This window comes from Myiozetetes cayanensis, unplaced genomic scaffold (genome assembly GCF_022539395.1).
Source record: "Myiozetetes cayanensis isolate MyiCay16 unplaced genomic scaffold, myiCay2020 scf1, whole genome shotgun sequence".
Lineage (NCBI taxonomy): Eukaryota > Metazoa > Chordata > Aves > Passeriformes > Tyrannidae > Myiozetetes > Myiozetetes cayanensis.
Window position 1 is genome coordinate 59899018 of NW_026086604.1, and position 17489 is coordinate 59916506.

At 44.6% G+C, this 17489-nt stretch overlaps 1 protein-coding gene across 1 annotated transcript in view; it reads left to right on the plus strand.

Moving 5' to 3' along the window:
- The first annotated feature begins 335 nt into the window (after positions 1-335).
- NR4A3 (nuclear receptor subfamily 4 group A member 3) overlaps positions 336-17489 on the plus strand; it is a 29422-nt gene continuing 12268 nt past the window's right edge. The window contains exons 1-7 of the mRNA XM_050311525.1: positions 336-742; positions 3252-3407; positions 5992-6878; positions 9078-9207; positions 10189-10361; positions 15704-15903; positions 17084-17262. Of these exons, the coding sequence (XP_050167482.1) occupies positions 5994-6878; positions 9078-9207; positions 10189-10361; positions 15704-15903; positions 17084-17262 (1567 nt within the window). The 5' untranslated portion in view covers positions 336-742; positions 3252-3407; positions 5992-5993. The remainder of the gene's footprint in view (positions 743-3251; positions 3408-5991; positions 6879-9077; positions 9208-10188; positions 10362-15703; positions 15904-17083; positions 17263-17489) is intronic.

The following is a 17489-nucleotide window of genomic DNA, read 5'->3' on the forward strand; positions in this document are numbered from 1 at the left end:
CAACAATAATAATAATAATTATTATTAATATTATCTGACTTGAGAGCGACTTTCCAGGCTGTGGCGGGCTACCGGCCCCGAGGCGGCCGGCAGAGCGGCCGGCCGGCCAAGCCCGTCCCGCTGCCGGCAGCTGTGCCGGCGGCTCCGCACGGCTCCGCACCTCTCGGCGCGGCTGTGCAGGGCTCGGCGCGGCGCGGTGCGGCGGGAGCGCGGCGCACACACTGGGGCGGGGGGTCAGTAGCGTCAGGCTCCCATGGCGTCACTATTGACGTTTCGCATTCCAGCCGCTCTATGGAGAGGCCGCTAGGGCTCCTCTCACATAAATGACGTTCAGAGAGAGGGAGCGGGAGAGCAGCGCAGAGAGGCGCCTCGGTCCCCTCTCTCCGGCGCAGGCACACGCGCACCCCGGGGCACTCGCACCGGGACACGGGCACAGGTCCCGGCCCGGCTCTCGCCGCACACACACACAAAGGCACATCGCGGCGGCAGCGGCGGCCGCTCGGCATCCCTCACCCGCCCGCCTGTTCACTCCCTCCCTCCGCCCGGGGACGGGCTCCTGGCTCCTCAGGCTTTTGCAATCCTTTTCCATGCCTCGGGATAACGCACCCTCCGGACCTGCAGCTACCGGGAGTCTGAGGGATTTTGTGTCTCGGATCCTGCCGCTGGACAGCGCCTACACACGCCTTTAAGGAAGCGGGCACCTACAAACTAGATGTAAAGACGGAACCTCCACAGCAACCGAGTACGTATGCGAGTGAGCGGGAGCGGCTGCGGGAGAGGGACAACGCGGCGTGTCCCCACTCCGTGAAAGTTGTGCCGCCGGGGTAGATAGATGCTGGGGAGGTACCGGCGGCGGGCGATGCGGCTCAAGCCGACGCACTGCCGTGCCGGGCTCTCGCTGAAACTTTTCCCTTACCTTCCCCCCCGCCTCCCCCATCCTCCCCGTGGATGCTCATTTGTCGCTCGACTTCCGAGACTCCCTGCCGGCTCGGCAACTCCCGCCGTGCCCGGGGCACCACTGCCCCTCGCAAACGGGAGGGCTGTGGTTGAGAGGAGCAGGAGCCGGAGCCGGTGGTACTAAGGTATTTCTGCTAGTTGTTGTCATGGAAATGATGCTGCCGGCGGCGGCGGGGAGTTTACTGCGCCGGTGATGAATGGCAGCAATTTGTCTCCTTCCTTTAGCCGCGCTTGGGAAATAGGTGGTTCTGTTTGCACAAGTTCAGCTGTCTAATGGGGACGGCGGAGCAGGTTGAGCTCATCTCACTTTGGGAGTCAGCAGCCCCCCTCGGCAGCCCAAAGAGCTCGCCCAAGAGGTAATTGCTGGAATGTGACATATTCTATTGAAATGAGTTGGGATGTTTGCTCGGCACGTCTGCCGGGCATCTGCTCCTAGGAAATGTACACTTTTCCCTTCGGAGGTCAGGAGCGGTAACGAGGGGCCGCGGTGCCCCGGCACGGGTGGTACCGTGCGGGGAGGCTGGGCTCCGCCGCCGCTGCCCCGCTCCCTGCCCCCGCGGCGCCTCTCGGCTTTGCCTTCTCGCCTTAATAGCTGCGAAAGAAGTTTCAGTCTTGGAAAGAGGCGACAAAGCGCGGGCGCTCGGTTGTGATATTATGTCGGGGGACGGTTATTAGGGCAGCCTTATCGCGATACTCTGCCCCGGGCGGAGATGCGGCTCACCTTAGCGCGGCTAGTTAAAAATGCTGTTAGTTAACCCTCAGTTTTTGGATACGATGGATTCCGTGCGAGGATATTTCCCAGGGAAAGGGCGGAAAACGCTGTTTTATGTAGGGGAGTTGGTGTGTTGGGATAGGATTTTTTTCTCCAGGAATAAAAAAAAGTTTGGGAATGAATCGCTAACTTTTATCCAAGCCGCTTCACTCGATTACATTCTTCGCCCTATTTTTCTCTCCTCCGTGGAGACCGTTGTATGCTGGAGTCAAGCCCCGATAAAAAACAATGGACTAAACCAGACCAGACGGTTTCTTCGGAGGTGAATCTCACCCGATCTCGTGGATATTTGCTGGAGTGACCGTGTGGCTCGGGGCGATTCATCCCCTCTCTCAAAAAAAAAAAAAAAAAAAAAATCTCCAGCTAACCGGCGGTGGAAATCTAGCTCGAAACTTTTTAATTGAATGGAGCTTCCCCCTCCTCAGTCCCTCCCGGGTAAATGAAGGTTTCGAAACTCGCCTGAAGAAGTCACAATCACAATGAAGTATTTCACGGTTTCCTCCTCGTATTACAGGGTGGGGAGGGGTGTCACTCGGGGCTGAATGTAAAGTGCACGGAGGAAGAAAAGAGCTTTGACAAGGGTAGTTATTTCCTCCTAATTTACAGCCCTTACGGCCCTGCGCTCCTGGCTCGGGCGGCGGCAGCCCGGAGGGGTGCTGCGTGGTTAAAAGCGCAGCGAGTGTCTCTAGGTAACCGGTGGCTCAGGGGGGGCAGAGGAGCCCTAGGGCGCTCCGCGCCGAGCGGGAAGCCGCCTCGCAGGAGCTCGTGAGGGAACAAAACCCTCGGGAGAGAAAGGGATGAGCTGACAGGCACTTAACATCCCGGGAGCTGGCGGGGGTTCAAAGGCGAGGGGCACGGGGAAGGCAAGAGAAAGACAAGGAGAGGGAGAAAGTGTCGCCGGGGAGCGGCTCCCGTAGGCAGAGGCCGGCGCGGCCGCGCATCCCCCGCGTTGCCGCGGAGCCCCGGCCGAGCTCGCAGTGTCCAGAGGGTCGTGGGGAGTCGGGGGGCTGCGCTCCCGCCCCCGCAATGGAGGAGCGGAGTCCGGAGACACCGCGGGCTAGCCAGGATGGCAGGATACCCGCGTCTGGCCAGTACCTTGAATAGAAATTTCCAGCCTGCTTCCACACCCGGTCCTTGCCCCCCAACAAGAGAAAGTTCTCGCGGGGAAGTGGACGCTCGGGGATGATGCCCCGCTTGTTGTAGTCACCCCGCCCCGGCTTGTCCTCTTGCCTTCCCCAGGCTCCCTGCCCGGAGAACAAGCCGTCGACTCCCTTGTCCCAGCCCGGTGCCCTCTGCCTTTTGTGTGATGAGGGAGCGGGAGCCGGCAGGAACGCGCTCCCCGTCCGGCTTCCCCTTCCCACCCGCGGGGCGAGGCGGGGGGTTGCCGTGCGAGCGCGGGCGAAGGTGCCCCCGTGTCCCCCCGGGGCGCATCGCCGGGGGGGAGGCGGGGGGGACGCCTCTCTAACCCGCTGGGCTCCGCCACCCCCTGACTGTGCCTTGTCTCCCCACCGCCGGCGGACAGAGCCCGGGTCGGAAGAGCGCCCCCCGCCCAGGCCAGGCCCCGGGCCCGCCCCCGCAGAGAGGTCCCAGCCGGCACCCACCCCGCCGCCGCCGCCGACCGCCGCCGCCTCCGTCCGCACCTCCAGCCCCACCATTCAGCGCGCAAGATACCCGCCAGGTAAGCTGCCGCCCCGGGGAAGGAGAGGGAGGATGGGGAGGAGGGAGGTGGCACGAGACCTCCTGCCGCGGCCCCTACCCTTCCCAAGTCCCTTTGGCATCACAGGACCCCGACGTCGCGGGGCGTTTAAATCCCAAAAGGATGGAGGAAGAGGCTGCCTTTTGGCACAGCGCTTTTGGCGACGCCGTGCCCGGGCACACGGAGGTTGCCAGCCCCCCGCCAAAGGCGTTCCAGATTTAAGGGGAAGATGGGTGGGAGTGCTTGGTGTCCCTTTGAGGAGCCCAGCTTGCCTGGTGTTAAACTGAGCACCCCTTACCTCAAGTTATCGCAAAGATAGCAGAATAGTATGTTAATAGCTCTCAGTGTCCCTACCCCGATCCTTTTACCCATTCATTTGGGCTTTGATGGCAGGTTGCTGTTCAGTGCACCTCCCGTGGGGCTTTTTTTCCTCTTTTTCTTTAATATTGTTGGATAAAGAAGAAAAAAATCCCAGGTTATTTGCTTTGCAGGGGAATTAATACTGCTGCCCTAAGTGGAAAAGTAGGGGTTAGAATTAGTCAAGTGCGCTGGCAAAGAGCAAGGTAGGAGGAGTCCCACAGAGCCAGGAGAGACCAGACCTTTAGGTTAGGGATATTTTTTCAGTCCTCAGATCAGAGTTATTTTAGACTTCTGTTTGGTTTTTTTTTATTCCACTTTTCACAGAATTCAGTGACATAACCCTGTTATGCTCAGAAAAATGCAAAAAAAAAGGCATAATGATCTTTTTCCCTGAACTCCTGCTCATTTTGTGAGCTAGCAAAAAAGTCTTATTCCTTCATAAAGCTGTGTATCCACATGTCCCCTTCTCACATTTTCTGTCCACTCACTCAGCTGAGTTCCTCAGTCAGTTTTTAGTGAAGGGGTGTGGTAGGAATTTCTTTCCCTTTTTATTTGATTAAACACTGATCACTGTGTTTTAACAGACGGTCCTTAAACTAACAAGTGATAGTGATAGGACTTGCCAGGAAATGTGTGTGCATGGAATGGCATGGATAGAAATTGACTGGGCAAAAAAAGAGAACAGTAGAATCATATATAAATAACATTGGGAGGCAAGGCTTGGGAAAGGATTGTCCTGCTTTTTACTTCAAGCTTTTGGATTTATGAGCAGGAAGGTCTTAATTCAGGAAACAACAACATTTTTTTTCTCAGTTTTTAATGTTTTCTCGAGAAGAAGAAAAATCTGAATGGTCTGTGACAGCATGATAATTGAAATTTAATATGTTTATCTGCAAAGTGGGCAGGAAAGAATTAAAAGTTGATTTAACACAAATTACTTGGATTCCTGCATGCCAGACTCAAGTGAATATTTTAAAATTGCAAGGAGTTCCTAAAATAATGAAGAAAACCTCATTATTTTCAAGGTTGGTTTGTGGGGTTTTTTTTAGCATGAATTACTTCTTAAGTGCTTTTGGAATATAAATTACCATCATTAAGCAGAGATGACCTGCACTTAATTTTGATATACATTTTATCCATATTTACTTTTCTCTTTGTGAAAAAATTTATACTAATTGATGCATTTTATTCCTCTGCTTTGGAACAAAAATACACCATACACTTTTAGTTTGGGTTGAAAATATTGGGCTAGAATCTCAACAGTGTTTAGTCAAACCTCAATGAATTGCAGAACTGGCTTCATTATTTCCTGTGACCAGCAAATGAAATAGCAGACCAGTAGGAAATGTAAAAGAAAAAAAAAATCAGGTCTTTATAGCCAGGCACTGTGTTGCTTCAGCCATCCCAGCTATCAGTGAACTGCATTAACTTTTATGACTAATGGATAAAACCAACTCTATTAGTGGCCTCAACCTTTCTTTCCCATAAAAACAGAAATACCACATACTTTTTATCTTACATTTTTGCAAATTTAAGGATATGTTGTACCTCCTGCTTTTTTAAGGAGAACATTCTACTGAAGATAAGCCTTAAAACTGCTAATTAGACAGCAACCTTCAATTATTAGCTGATCAGAAATACTCTTCAAAGGCCCAGAGTTGAGTAAGCAAAATTGATCCTTGCAAGTCCTCAGTAGCAAACCCTGTGATTTGAGTAATTCCTCTGACATGTGCTACAGATGCTTCTTCTTTTAAAGTAAATATAATTTTTAGTATTATGCATTTGATAATCTCATTTGCCCTTCATGAAAATTTTACAGCATGATTGCACACATACTGAGATAGATTTAGAGTCATAAACTCTTCTCATTCTGCTTGTCTAATTCTCATTGACACCTATGTATATTAAGCAGCAGATGTAGGGCAACTTGAGACAGATTCTTCTCCCACTGACACTGGTATAAATTTGAGTTTCTCCTGTGACTGGATGAGAGCAGGCTCCCTAATACCTAATACTTAGTCGATCCCTGATGCATATTTCTTGTTGGAGCGCAAAGGCTCGAGGCTAATTCAAATGCCCTCTGTCCAGGTGAGAATGGGAGCTGGGTATCTTAGCTGAGCTCTGAATTGCGGGAGAGCTTCTAGGAAAGAAGTTTGTGGCCTTGGTGTACTGGGGTTGTTGTTAACGTTCCCCTTTGCCCTTGCAGATATGCCCTGTGTGCAAGCGCAGTATAGTCCTTCACCACCCGGTTCAAATTATGCATCTCAGACCTATGCGTATGGCTCGGAGTACAGCTCAGACATCATGAACCCTGACTATGCCAAGCTGACCATGGACCTGAGCAGTACCGAAATCACTGCCACTGCCACCACCTCCCTTCCCAGCTTCAGCACCTTTATGGAGGGTTATTCTGGCAGCTATGAGCTCAAGCCTTCCTGCCTCTACCAAATGCAATCTGCCTCCTCTGGCCAGAGGCCCCTCATAAAGATGGAAGACACCCGGCTGTCCCCATATCAGCCCTCACTGCCTCCGTCCACAGATGAGGGGATGCCCAGCACTTCCATGTACTTCAAGCAATCTCCACCCTCCACGCCCACCACACCCGGCTTCCCCGCTCACCAGAGCCTGTGGGACGAGCCTCCGCTGCAGCCCACGCAGACCTGCCTGCCTCCCAGCCACCTGATGGATGCCACCCCCATGAAGACCGTGCCTCCACGCTTCCCTCTCTTCCACTTCAAGCACTCGCCTCCGCACACTCCATCGGCGGCCGCCCACATGTGCTATGACCCTGCCTCCCTGAGCCTGCCCCTGGGCTCCGACAGACCTGCCGCCAGCCAGGCCCCCATGGAGGGCCATTCCTACGGGCTCCACCTGGCCAAAAGACCAGCCTCCTTAGCCTTCTCACCACTTGGCCTCAACACAGCCACCTCCAGCCTGATGGGTGAGAGCAGCGGAAGTGGCAGCAGTGGCCTCCCATCTCCACCCAGCAGGAGCTCTTCATCCGGGGAAGGCACCTGCGCTGTCTGTGGAGATAACGCTGCCTGCCAGCACTACGGGGTGCGGACATGCGAGGGCTGCAAGGGCTTTTTCAAGGTGAGAGCTCTGCGGTTTGCTCCCCTCCCCTTTTCCCCCCAACTCACTTCCCTCCCCAACTGCCTCTGCATGCTCCTGGTCCTGACCTGGGGGTTCGTGGGCATCGTGTGTTAAAATTCAGGCCCCCCAGCAGGGTGGAATGGTCACCCATCCAAAGTTTTTGAAAAAGGCCACAGAAAGCCCTCTGTAGGATAAAAGGATCAGACAGGTTTGGGTGAGAAAAGACCATGGCAGTGAGCTGGGAAAACCACATCTTTGGTCTGCCAGCACCCCTCAACAGAGCACGGGTCACCCCTGTCTGAGCTATAAACTGCATTTATTCTGTAATGAAACTACCTGGAATACATTCAACCTGGGTTTTACTCACTCACCCAGTCCAATTAAGTGTTGTTTTTCACTGAGAAAAGAAACCCTGAAAGCGTAAAGTCCACTGGATGTTTTAGGTGATGGCAATGGTGCCGTTCGTTTCCCTGGGGCAGGTGAGGTGAGGGGGGCTGCAGGGTGTTCAGCACCAGGAAGAAACTGGTTTCACACATGGGACAAACCCAAGCACTTCTAGTTGCATTTGGTTCCTGCCTCGTTGTTACCCTTCAGTTCAGGAGCCCAGTGAGCCCTCAGTAGCTGATTGCAGAGCTGTGACTAAGCACCACACTGAGTCCTGCTGCCTGCTCTGCAACGAAGGCAGCTTTGCAGCTGAATAGCAACACAAATAACTTACACACAGCAGTTTCTCAGTGGAAACTTTGTGCTTACATTTTTAAGAGCTGAATACACCTTTTTGCTCCTAGGTCTGGGTGCTTTGTAATTTCCATTCAGCAGGCTGAGTTCAGATTCCAGTATTATTTTCAAAAATAGCTTAAGTAAAGAGCTTGGGATAGACTTTTGGTAGAATGGTTCTGGGCAGCAGCTTTAAGATTTGATACATTTGGGTTTGATTTGGTATGTTCCTTCCTGCTAAGATAGATCATGCCCCTGTTGTGATGAAAGATACAAGGGGAACAAAAACAGTCCCAAAATATTTGTGGGGAGGGCTTAAAACATTGTTTATATTATTATAGGTGGAGCTGTCAGTGTTACTTAATAATAATCCTTTGACAACATGGTAGCATACACATCTCCTATAAAACTAATTTGTTATTTAAATATAACTAGAAGAGTGAACACAAATAACCTGGAAATGGCAGCTCTTACGAGCCCAAACCTGCCCCTGTGGAAATTAATAGCATATCCTCGATTTGTAACAGTATCTAGAGCTTGTTCTGAAAAATTAAACTGTTTTCAGCTCCAAATCACAATAAACAATATTTGCTGGGTCTGTTATATTTAGTACATTGGGGCTGTTATTTGATAACTAACACAAATTATGAAATAGCATTTATGCATTAATTTAATTGGAGTGAAAATTTAATATTGAGTGTTGAGTTGATAAATTTGTTCCTGGTGTCTTTCCGGTTAATGTCTTTTTTGATGTTATTTATTGATATATCTTTGATTTTAAGTATGGAAACACAATACATTTTTGCATCAACATTTGTTATATTCTTCCAAAGCTTACCAGGTTTTTACAAATTTTAAATTTATTCTATGTTTTTCAAGATCATTTTGGAGTTAATTAAATGTACATAACTACACTATAATTCTGTCTGGTTTTTTTCCCCCCAGTTCAGGTTAGCTTTTCCATAATATTTAGCTAAACATATTTTGTAGCAGTTTCTGGTATTTTTCTTTTTCTCCCTGATGATTTTAATGGCTAACCAAACCAGTTATTGTGGTATTTGACTAACAATAGTGATAGCAAGAGAAGTACATTGCAGATCATTTTGATTTTATTTTAATAAGGTCAGCAATAATCAAGGGAATGAACCAAGTAGAAAATTGTTCCCAAAGGGATATTAAAAGCGGAGATAATCTAATCCCCAAAGGTAGATGTGATGACCTGGTAATTTCAGATATGATTTTATCATTCAAAGTTGCCTGTCTCCAGAGACTTGCTTCAGAACAATCCTAGATGATTTTCATTGTCAGCAGCTAACACTAATAAAATTGTTTTTCCTGCAGGCTAGTGTGTTAGGAAATTAATTTTATCTAATTATATGAATTGCACTGTCACTTTTCATGTTGTAATTAAAACGCATTTTGTCAGGTTCTAAGTTGCTCAAGAAACAATCAGTTTACTATATTTGTGTTGCATTTTCACAGAGAACAGTTCAGAAAAATGCAAAATATGTTTGTCTGGCAAATAAAAACTGTCCAGTGGACAAGAGACGTCGTAACAGATGCCAATACTGCCGGTTTCAGAAGTGTCTCAGTGTCGGCATGGTTAAAGAAGGTAAGGACGATGGCTAGTATCATTCCAGAAACTGAAATATTATATTTAATGAACCTGTGTATGTGTGCATGTCAACATAGATGTCTTTACAATGAATTCAACAGTGCTGGGATTCATAACTTACCCCAAATATGCATATATGTAATATATGCATATATTACATATACCCCAAATATGCATATATGTAATAAGGTATTGATTTTCTGCTTTTCACCCTTATTATCGTATTTAGACTACAGACCCCAGAGTTCAAGAACAGCAAGGTCACAAGAGGATAATTTGACACTGGCCAAAATGTCTCCTTTATTAACTTTGAATGTTGCTCGATAATGCTGTTGGCTTCCCCCTGTATCTCACGGGGGCTGCACTGGATTGTGTGCATTTTGACACAGGATCTTGTTTCATTCCCATAAGCTGATTGTAAATTTGCAATTAATTTAAATGGAAACAGGATCAACTCATTAGTCCCAATTCTGCAAATATTTAAGTATGTGAGTAATATTGTGTGAGCAGTCCCATTGCAAATACTGACATGGATAATATAAGCTGTATAGCGTGACGGTATTCAAATGCTTCAAGGAAACTAAAATTACTTTGAAAGAACGACTCTGCCATTTAAAAGGGACACTGGCAGTAGGAACACTAAAATTTATGTTTTACATTCAGGTTTCTTTCCGCACTGGAATGTCACGGGCATACATACACGGGCACACAGACGTGCTGCAAGCAAAGCACGGACACCAGGAACACAGTTGGGCTTTCAGTGAGCAGCTACATTGCTACTTATGGTCATAGGTCTGACACAGTTTTGGTGTCATTTTTGTTCCTTTGCAATCAAAGGCATCAAGAGCATGTGCTGAAACTGGAGAACCACCCTTATTTTTGCTGTGCTGGCTACCATAAAAAAAGCAGGGCGTTCATTCTGATCCATTGTTCGCTGGTATCTTCACAACTGATTCCCTTGGGTTTTTCTCCCCCTAGTTGTCCGTACCGACAGCCTGAAAGGGAGAAGAGGTCGGCTGCCTTCCAAACCAAAGAGCCCCTTACAGCAAGAACCCTCCCAGCCCTCCCCACCTTCTCCTCCCATCAGCATGATGAATGCCCTCGTACGAGCTTTAACCGACTCCACGCCCAGGGAGCTTGACTATTCAAGAGTACGTCTCACTTTTCCTTCACTGTTTGCTTTCTGCCTAGAAATGATTTGTGAACTGCATTTCTACTTTGCCGGCTGGTTTTGCTAAAATTAAATTAAGTGTGAAATTTGGATGAGGGTAGAAATTGGTCCAGCCAGTCATTGTCTTTTTGTGACAGGTGGACAGGAAAGGAGGGGAAAGGAAGTGCAGTAGAAATTAGTGTTAGTAACTGTTCACTGTGAGGATCTCAATCACAAAATAATCTGCAGTATATTCCATGGGTGAGTGAAAGCAAAAATATGTGGATAAATAGAGCATTCTTGTTGCAAAAAGGCTGTGCCAAAACACTAGCCATGAGACTGATTAATTTACCAAACTCAGGAGCAGTACTCATATGTCCAGTATCCTAACTTCCAGGTTCTGAAGGCTAAAATTTAATAGTACTTCCCTAATATTCAAATATAAGGGCTGCGCAATGGATAGGACATGGATGGACAGGACCATTTCTATTGAAATCGATATGAATTTTACCATTATTTAAATGGGACCAGGATTGGCTTTGGATATGCCAGCATGAGCATTTCTTCAGTTAAATTCATATTTTTTAAAAACCTTTTAAAATTAAAATTCTGAAAAAATATCTCAGCGAAGCTTTACCAGAGTTTATATGTTTATGTACCCTTGTTCTTTAATGTATCATAGTCACCATTTAAATATTCGTGGAATATATTGAAAGCTGAAAAAAGTATTCTATGATTTTTAAAATACAGGACATTGAAATGGCTTGTTAAATATATTTTTTAGGCACATTGATATAAGAAAAGAAAAAAATAGAGCTAAGGAAAAACAAGATCAATTCTTTCCCCTTAATGAAATATGATAATATGTGAGACTGTAAAAAATAGCAGCTATACTCAGACAATATATACATTGGCCATTTATCACTTGTTGCTAAGTAATATCTAATCCTAAAATATATTTGATTGCAATGATATAAAAATTACATTATTCTACTTTAGACTACTTAAATATATAATTTAGTAATTTTAAACATACTGTAATGTATTTCCTTCAAGCTAATATGTAAGTATTAAATCATATAATTTTCCAAGTTATTATTAAGAATCTAGCTGTTCAGCATCTGACAGCCTTCTAGGGGTAGAATGCATTAGCCAAATTTCCGTGTACCTGAACTGACCCAGAATGTCTCGGGGGTCATTCTGCTAATACTAAGGTGTGTGACAAGCTCTGCTCTTTGACAGAAATCTTCTGGGTTCCACAGAATTGGAGACATATATAAGCCCAGGCCAAGAAAGCAGTATCTAACCTTAGGGTTTTTTTCAGTTATTCATATAAATTTCTTTTGCATTTACAAGAAACTGAATGAAAACTATGTATTTCTATGTGACTTTTTTCTTTGTCCTGAAGTAATTATTTGTCTTTTAATGAAAACAGCCCATAGATTTAATTCTCAAACAATTCTGTTGGACATTACAGGAAGCATATGATTGGCAGGATATTAATTTAGTCTTGGTAACTAAAAGATTAAGTATGATTGTCTGTTAGAACATATTAATATCTACGTTCTTCTTTATGATAAAATATATAATAGTCTGTTATGCCCAGAGGTACTGAAAACACCAAAATATTCTACAAGAAATTAATAGATTCTTATGTTTTTCATAAACCCTTATACTTATTTTGAAAAGTTAGGGGAGATCATAAACAAATGCTGCCTAAAAACCAAGATTAACTAAATAAGACATGCCATAAACATACTGCAATGCCAAAAAATTCCTTTGAAGAGTAATCATGTACCTGTAAAGACTAACTTACGGCATGTTCAGTTAGGCTGTGACCCTGCTGAGCACAGCAAATGGGCAGATCTTTACACCTGGCTTCGGAATCAGTCCTGACACTTCTGCAGATATGACCTTCATGTTTACAAGCTGTAGTTTCTTGACTGTCTTAAAAATATTGATAAAAGTTTCAGAGAGAAATGTGTATCCCTTTCCTCCCCAAAAAACCACACACACAGACACACACGAAAAACCAAAAAAAAAAAAACCAAACCCAAAATAAAAAATAAATTACATAAGCTACAAAATTTCACCAAAACATATTGGAAGCATTTCTGTGCAGAACATGGCTGCTTTTCATCTCAGCACTGGTTTTAACTTACCAGTCCAGAGCAGTGGTATATTTAGGTACTTGGTTTCAAAAGGCAATTGCCAAGGGCCGTAGTCCGGTCTCATGCCTATTTACTAGTACAATTCCCTGAGTTTACACTTTTAAGAAAGTGAGATGAGAAACAGACCCTATACCTTGCCACTCTTATTCATGCAGAATAGACACCAGCTTAAATAGAAATGTTGCCTTTTCAGAGGAGGAGTGCAGCATTTAGGAAAGAGGTAAAAATCCCTCTTTCCCCAGTCACAGAATTAAGCACTTATCTTGGCTTTCGGAAAAATGAGCATAGCTTTTCCTCTTAGCAGAGAAGTTATTGTTGGGCTTTTGCAGCTGCAGCCGTCGATGAAGGACTGATGAAAGCAGGCAAAGGGTAGAGCTAGGTCGTGCTACCGGGCTTCCCAACATCGGGCTTTTCGAATTTCTTTAGATGTAACATACAAGTTAATGTTGCCTGCTGCACGTGCAACCCCCTCCTTAAGAAACAGTCGGATTTCATTTAATTCCCAAAGGAGCTCTGAGGAAGTGAGTGAGGCAGAGCTTTGTCTTCTGGCTTTCTCCCTAGTTTGCCTCCAATTTGCATAGGGCAGGTTTAGAAATGCAGATAGTAGCCCTTCCGTACTGTGGCCTCCTGACCAAGGGCAGGCTTACCAGCTGTCTTGGTCACAAGTTAGGTCAAATATCACCTCTTCTCAGTGAAATAATCATGGAAAAAACCCCACAGATTTTGGTGCATAAAACTGAACCATATGTATTGTTCATGGTTACTTATATCCTCATAAGTCTGTTACAAGTAAATAATATTTTATTTTAACTATTCTTTGTAAGTACTAACTCTTTGTAGTGAGTGGTGATGTATTGCAGCAGCTAATAATTATACAATTCCATGTCATTTTTTACCTTTCTTCTAAAATTGCTCTCATGGGCTAGACTGTAATAACAAATACAAGTTATAATTTTATTATATGAATTTCATTTAATTCAGTGTCCAAGATAGGGCATACCATACTGTAGCATTCACAGTTAAGCAACATAATGCGGCATTCAGCTTCATTAGAAAATGTTAAAACTTTGCCTTACTTTTGCTAAAGGAATGTTTTATAAATATTGGGAACAAATTAACACTTGGCATAATTACGCTGAGTTGTGATGAGTTATATTTAGAATGAACCCATTCAGAATGGATAGTATCTTTTTTCTTTTCCTTTTTTTTTCCTTCCTCGTTACTGCACAAAGTATCAAGAGTGTGTCTTGCCTTAGCAGTACCTATGGTGAGGCAGGAGTTTCCATCAGCCTCTTTGGTTTCCCTGTGTAGAAAGAAGGAGCCATAGGTCAGTCAGGCACAGCAAAGCGTATCTCCCAGAGTCAAAATGAACATCACTGAGGCTTGCTCTGCAGCTTCACTTTAAGAGGGACCAGAATATGCATAGTCTCGGAAAAATCAAATTATCTTTTTCTACCCACTAATTATGTCAGTGCATCTTGCTGCAGTTCAGTGCCAGGAGTAGTTGGTTCATGCTGCTTGAGCACCCTCAACTGCTCCAGTTAGGTGGGGCACTGAACACATAAAACATGCAGCATACAGATTTTCTACCCCTGCTCCCCATATTCTGTGTATTGTGCCCTCTACCTGCCTCACTGTCACAGGATCCTTTGGAGTAGCTGGGGCAGAATTTGTTTCCACATGTACTTTAGAAGAAGGATTGCACGTGTTTCACTAGCTGACTAGGCATGTGAGCTGGAACTTACCATGAGAAACTTGTGCTGTTAGTGCTGGATAAGCAAAACAGAGTCACTAAGGACTTGTACTGGTGCCCCAGATGCAGCGAGAGGTCTCTAGGATTGCTGTACTTCTCCCATCAGTCAGCAACTCTGACACTGTCATTCATCCCTCACCTGCCAACAGCAACCAGCTCCAGCTTGGAGAGGCAGAGAACAGGACAGCTACGCAAGACATTCTGCTTGCTGACCCCCACTCTCTGTCCTGCACAGAGGCGACTCTTGGGTTACAGTTAGCAACTTGGGTGATATCTGCAGCCCAAGTGGCATGGCTGTAATAAGGTCCTCCCAGGCTGCCAGCCCACTGTTACTGATTGGGAAAGGGTTGTGCGTCTTTCTGCTTCCACTCTGGCTTGGGGAGTTGCTAGAGCGACCTTAAGGCTGGTGGATTCAAGCCCTAACTTCATGTGGGAAGTTGTTTCCAAAGGGTGTGCACACTTTTAGCCATGGAGACTACCGTAACTTTTCCTTGGCTGAGTCCCTGTGAGAGAATAGGTATGAAGTCTCTCCCAGAAATAACTCGGATGTCTGATGGTGAGGATGTTGTTAGAATAAATGCCACACTATTCAGCACCTGCTCAGAAAACCAGCAGAGCTTTCCAAGCGCAGAATCCGACTAAGCCATGGAAGCTCTCATTGTATTTTCTGCCAAGAAAGAGGAGAGCAGTGTCACAGGAGTGACAGGGATCCACTGGTGACGAAGTAGGAGATAGTGGGGAGGGAACTGTCAGAGGGTCACAGGGAAGTTGAACAAGCTGAGACTGTCAGATGGTAGCCAGGAAGAGTTATGGCCACATAAGCAAGATAATAGGTTCTGCTGAGCCTCAGATGCTTCAGTTTGAAGGAAAAGATGTGATATGGGCAGCTGGTTTACTTTGAACCAATTCTGTATTCAAATGAAGCAATGCTGCATGTGTCAGATAAAACATGATTTATCCTATGTGTCTCTATCACTGTCAGATAAAATGCACTTTGAGAGGTTTTGAAAGAAATCTGCATTTTTGACATGCTGGGACAAATTCATCAATGGGAAAAGTGTTTAATTGTAGTAAGCCAAATAGTGTTCCTTTTCTACTGTGATGCAAATTATCCTACCCACCAGGTTTTTGTTTCTGTTTACTAATAGCATGTAGGTATTTCCAAAATGTGATACTATATTTTAGTTATAAATTTGAAAATACTTCTATACACATGGAAATATTTTTGCAATATATGTCTGAATAGCAAAATGCCCCAAGGTAGCCAAATAAGTAGATAGATGTAGACCTACTTTTTATGTCTTTGTTAATAATACCAGCTTTGCCACAGAAGGATATGTTGTCGGGCAAATAATGCTGTATGTTTCACAGAATGCCCTTAAATGCATATAACGTTGCTTTCTGTGGCTTTCATTTTAGTACTGTTCCACTGATCAGGCTGCTGCAGGCACAGATGCAGAACATGTACAACAATTCTATAATCTTCTGACTGCCTCCATTGACATAACTAGAGGCTGGGCAGAAAAAATCCCAGGATTTACTGACCTCCCAAAAGAAGATCAGACATTACTCATAGAATCAGCTTTTTTGGAGCTGTTTGTACTAAGACTCTCCATCAGGTAACTATTTATTTCGTTTCCTCTTAAGGTGATGTGAAAAATCATCCATCTAAATATTTTTAAGGGATAAATATGGTACTATCTTCGAACATTGTTAATTGTACCAAAAAAGCACAAAAAAACCAACAATGTTGCCTCCAAAGTGTGTTCCATTTGTTTTATGCTGCAGAAAAAAACAAGAAGGTGATTTATAAAGAGAGCATAGGTCTCACTAATGTGCTTCTTTTTATTTGATCTCCCCATATTCTTCTTACATAGTAATTAAAATTGATTACTCTCTGAGCAAGTCTGCTTCATACTCATAAGCATGAACTATAGAAAAGCACCTTCAGTGTGAAAGCTTTTTTCTTTTCCCCATTCTTTTACATGTGCACATCTTTGTCCCTTTTGAAAGGGTTGAAGATGATTTAAAATCTTGTTCAGATTGGTTTAATTCTTAATGCCGAGACATTTAGTAGAGCAAGAAGCTATTTGTCAGTCTAGCACTAGTTAAGACACTTTGCCCAAAAACACTCTCAGGGACTTGCAAAATTGCAGACTGGTGATTTAAATTACGCCTTTGTTTCTTTAGGTTGAAAATGACCTTTGCATGTGTTCTTTAACGGGGATATTGGCCATGGGGAGGGGAAGGAGAGGAGAGCTTGGCTGTAATTTCTCTCTTACACACAGCTTTTCATATAAAAGAGTTTAAGCTGTTATTTATATTGTGGTGCATTATTGCATGCATTTTCCATTGTTTTTTCCTTATCAATTTTTACAATCTGAAAAATGCAGATGATGCTAAGTAAATACTGAGAGTTGCAGAGTCTCTCTTTTTATTAGTTTTGTATTTCAAAATGCACTCACTTAGTATTCCTTTGGTTCAAACATACAGTATTTAATGTAAAATGTCTTCTCTGTTTATGCCTTTGGGCAGGACCAAAATCTTAACTAATTAGACAGTCTACACCACATGCTACAGCTAACCTCGGGCTTATAACTCTACGAAGTAAGCAATCATAGAAGCTTGTTTGTTGTACTTTGGCCCCAAGGGAGAAGCACATTGTCAAACGTGAATGCCCACATATGTCTCAGGATAATATGCCTTGGATTTTAAATGACAGACGCTTCAATACTGGTTATGCACTTTGCTGTAAAGTAGAAGACACATTTATAATTTTTTCAATTGTTTTTATTTGAGGTCTGATACTGCTGAGGACAAGTTTGTATTCTGCAATGGACTCGTGCTTCATAGACTTCAGTGCCTTCGTGGATTTGGGGAGTGGCTCGACTCTATTAAAGACTTTTCCTTAAACTTAAAGAGCCTTAACCTTGATATCCCAGCCTTAGCAAGTCTATCAGCTCTAACTATGATTACAGGTAAGCGTTCCTTTGTTAATAGAAAGCTTCAGACTCTAGTGCTTTGCTTTAATGGACATTCAAGCAATTTCAGTTAATTTAGCTATATTCAGGGTAAAGTGAGTATGATTTTTAAGTATTGGAATGACCACACTGAAATTGTGGATTAACATTAGGCTATCAGACACCCCTATTAAAATGCAATCTAACTATTTCTTTGCAGTTTCATTGTTTTCTTGGAATAGCCT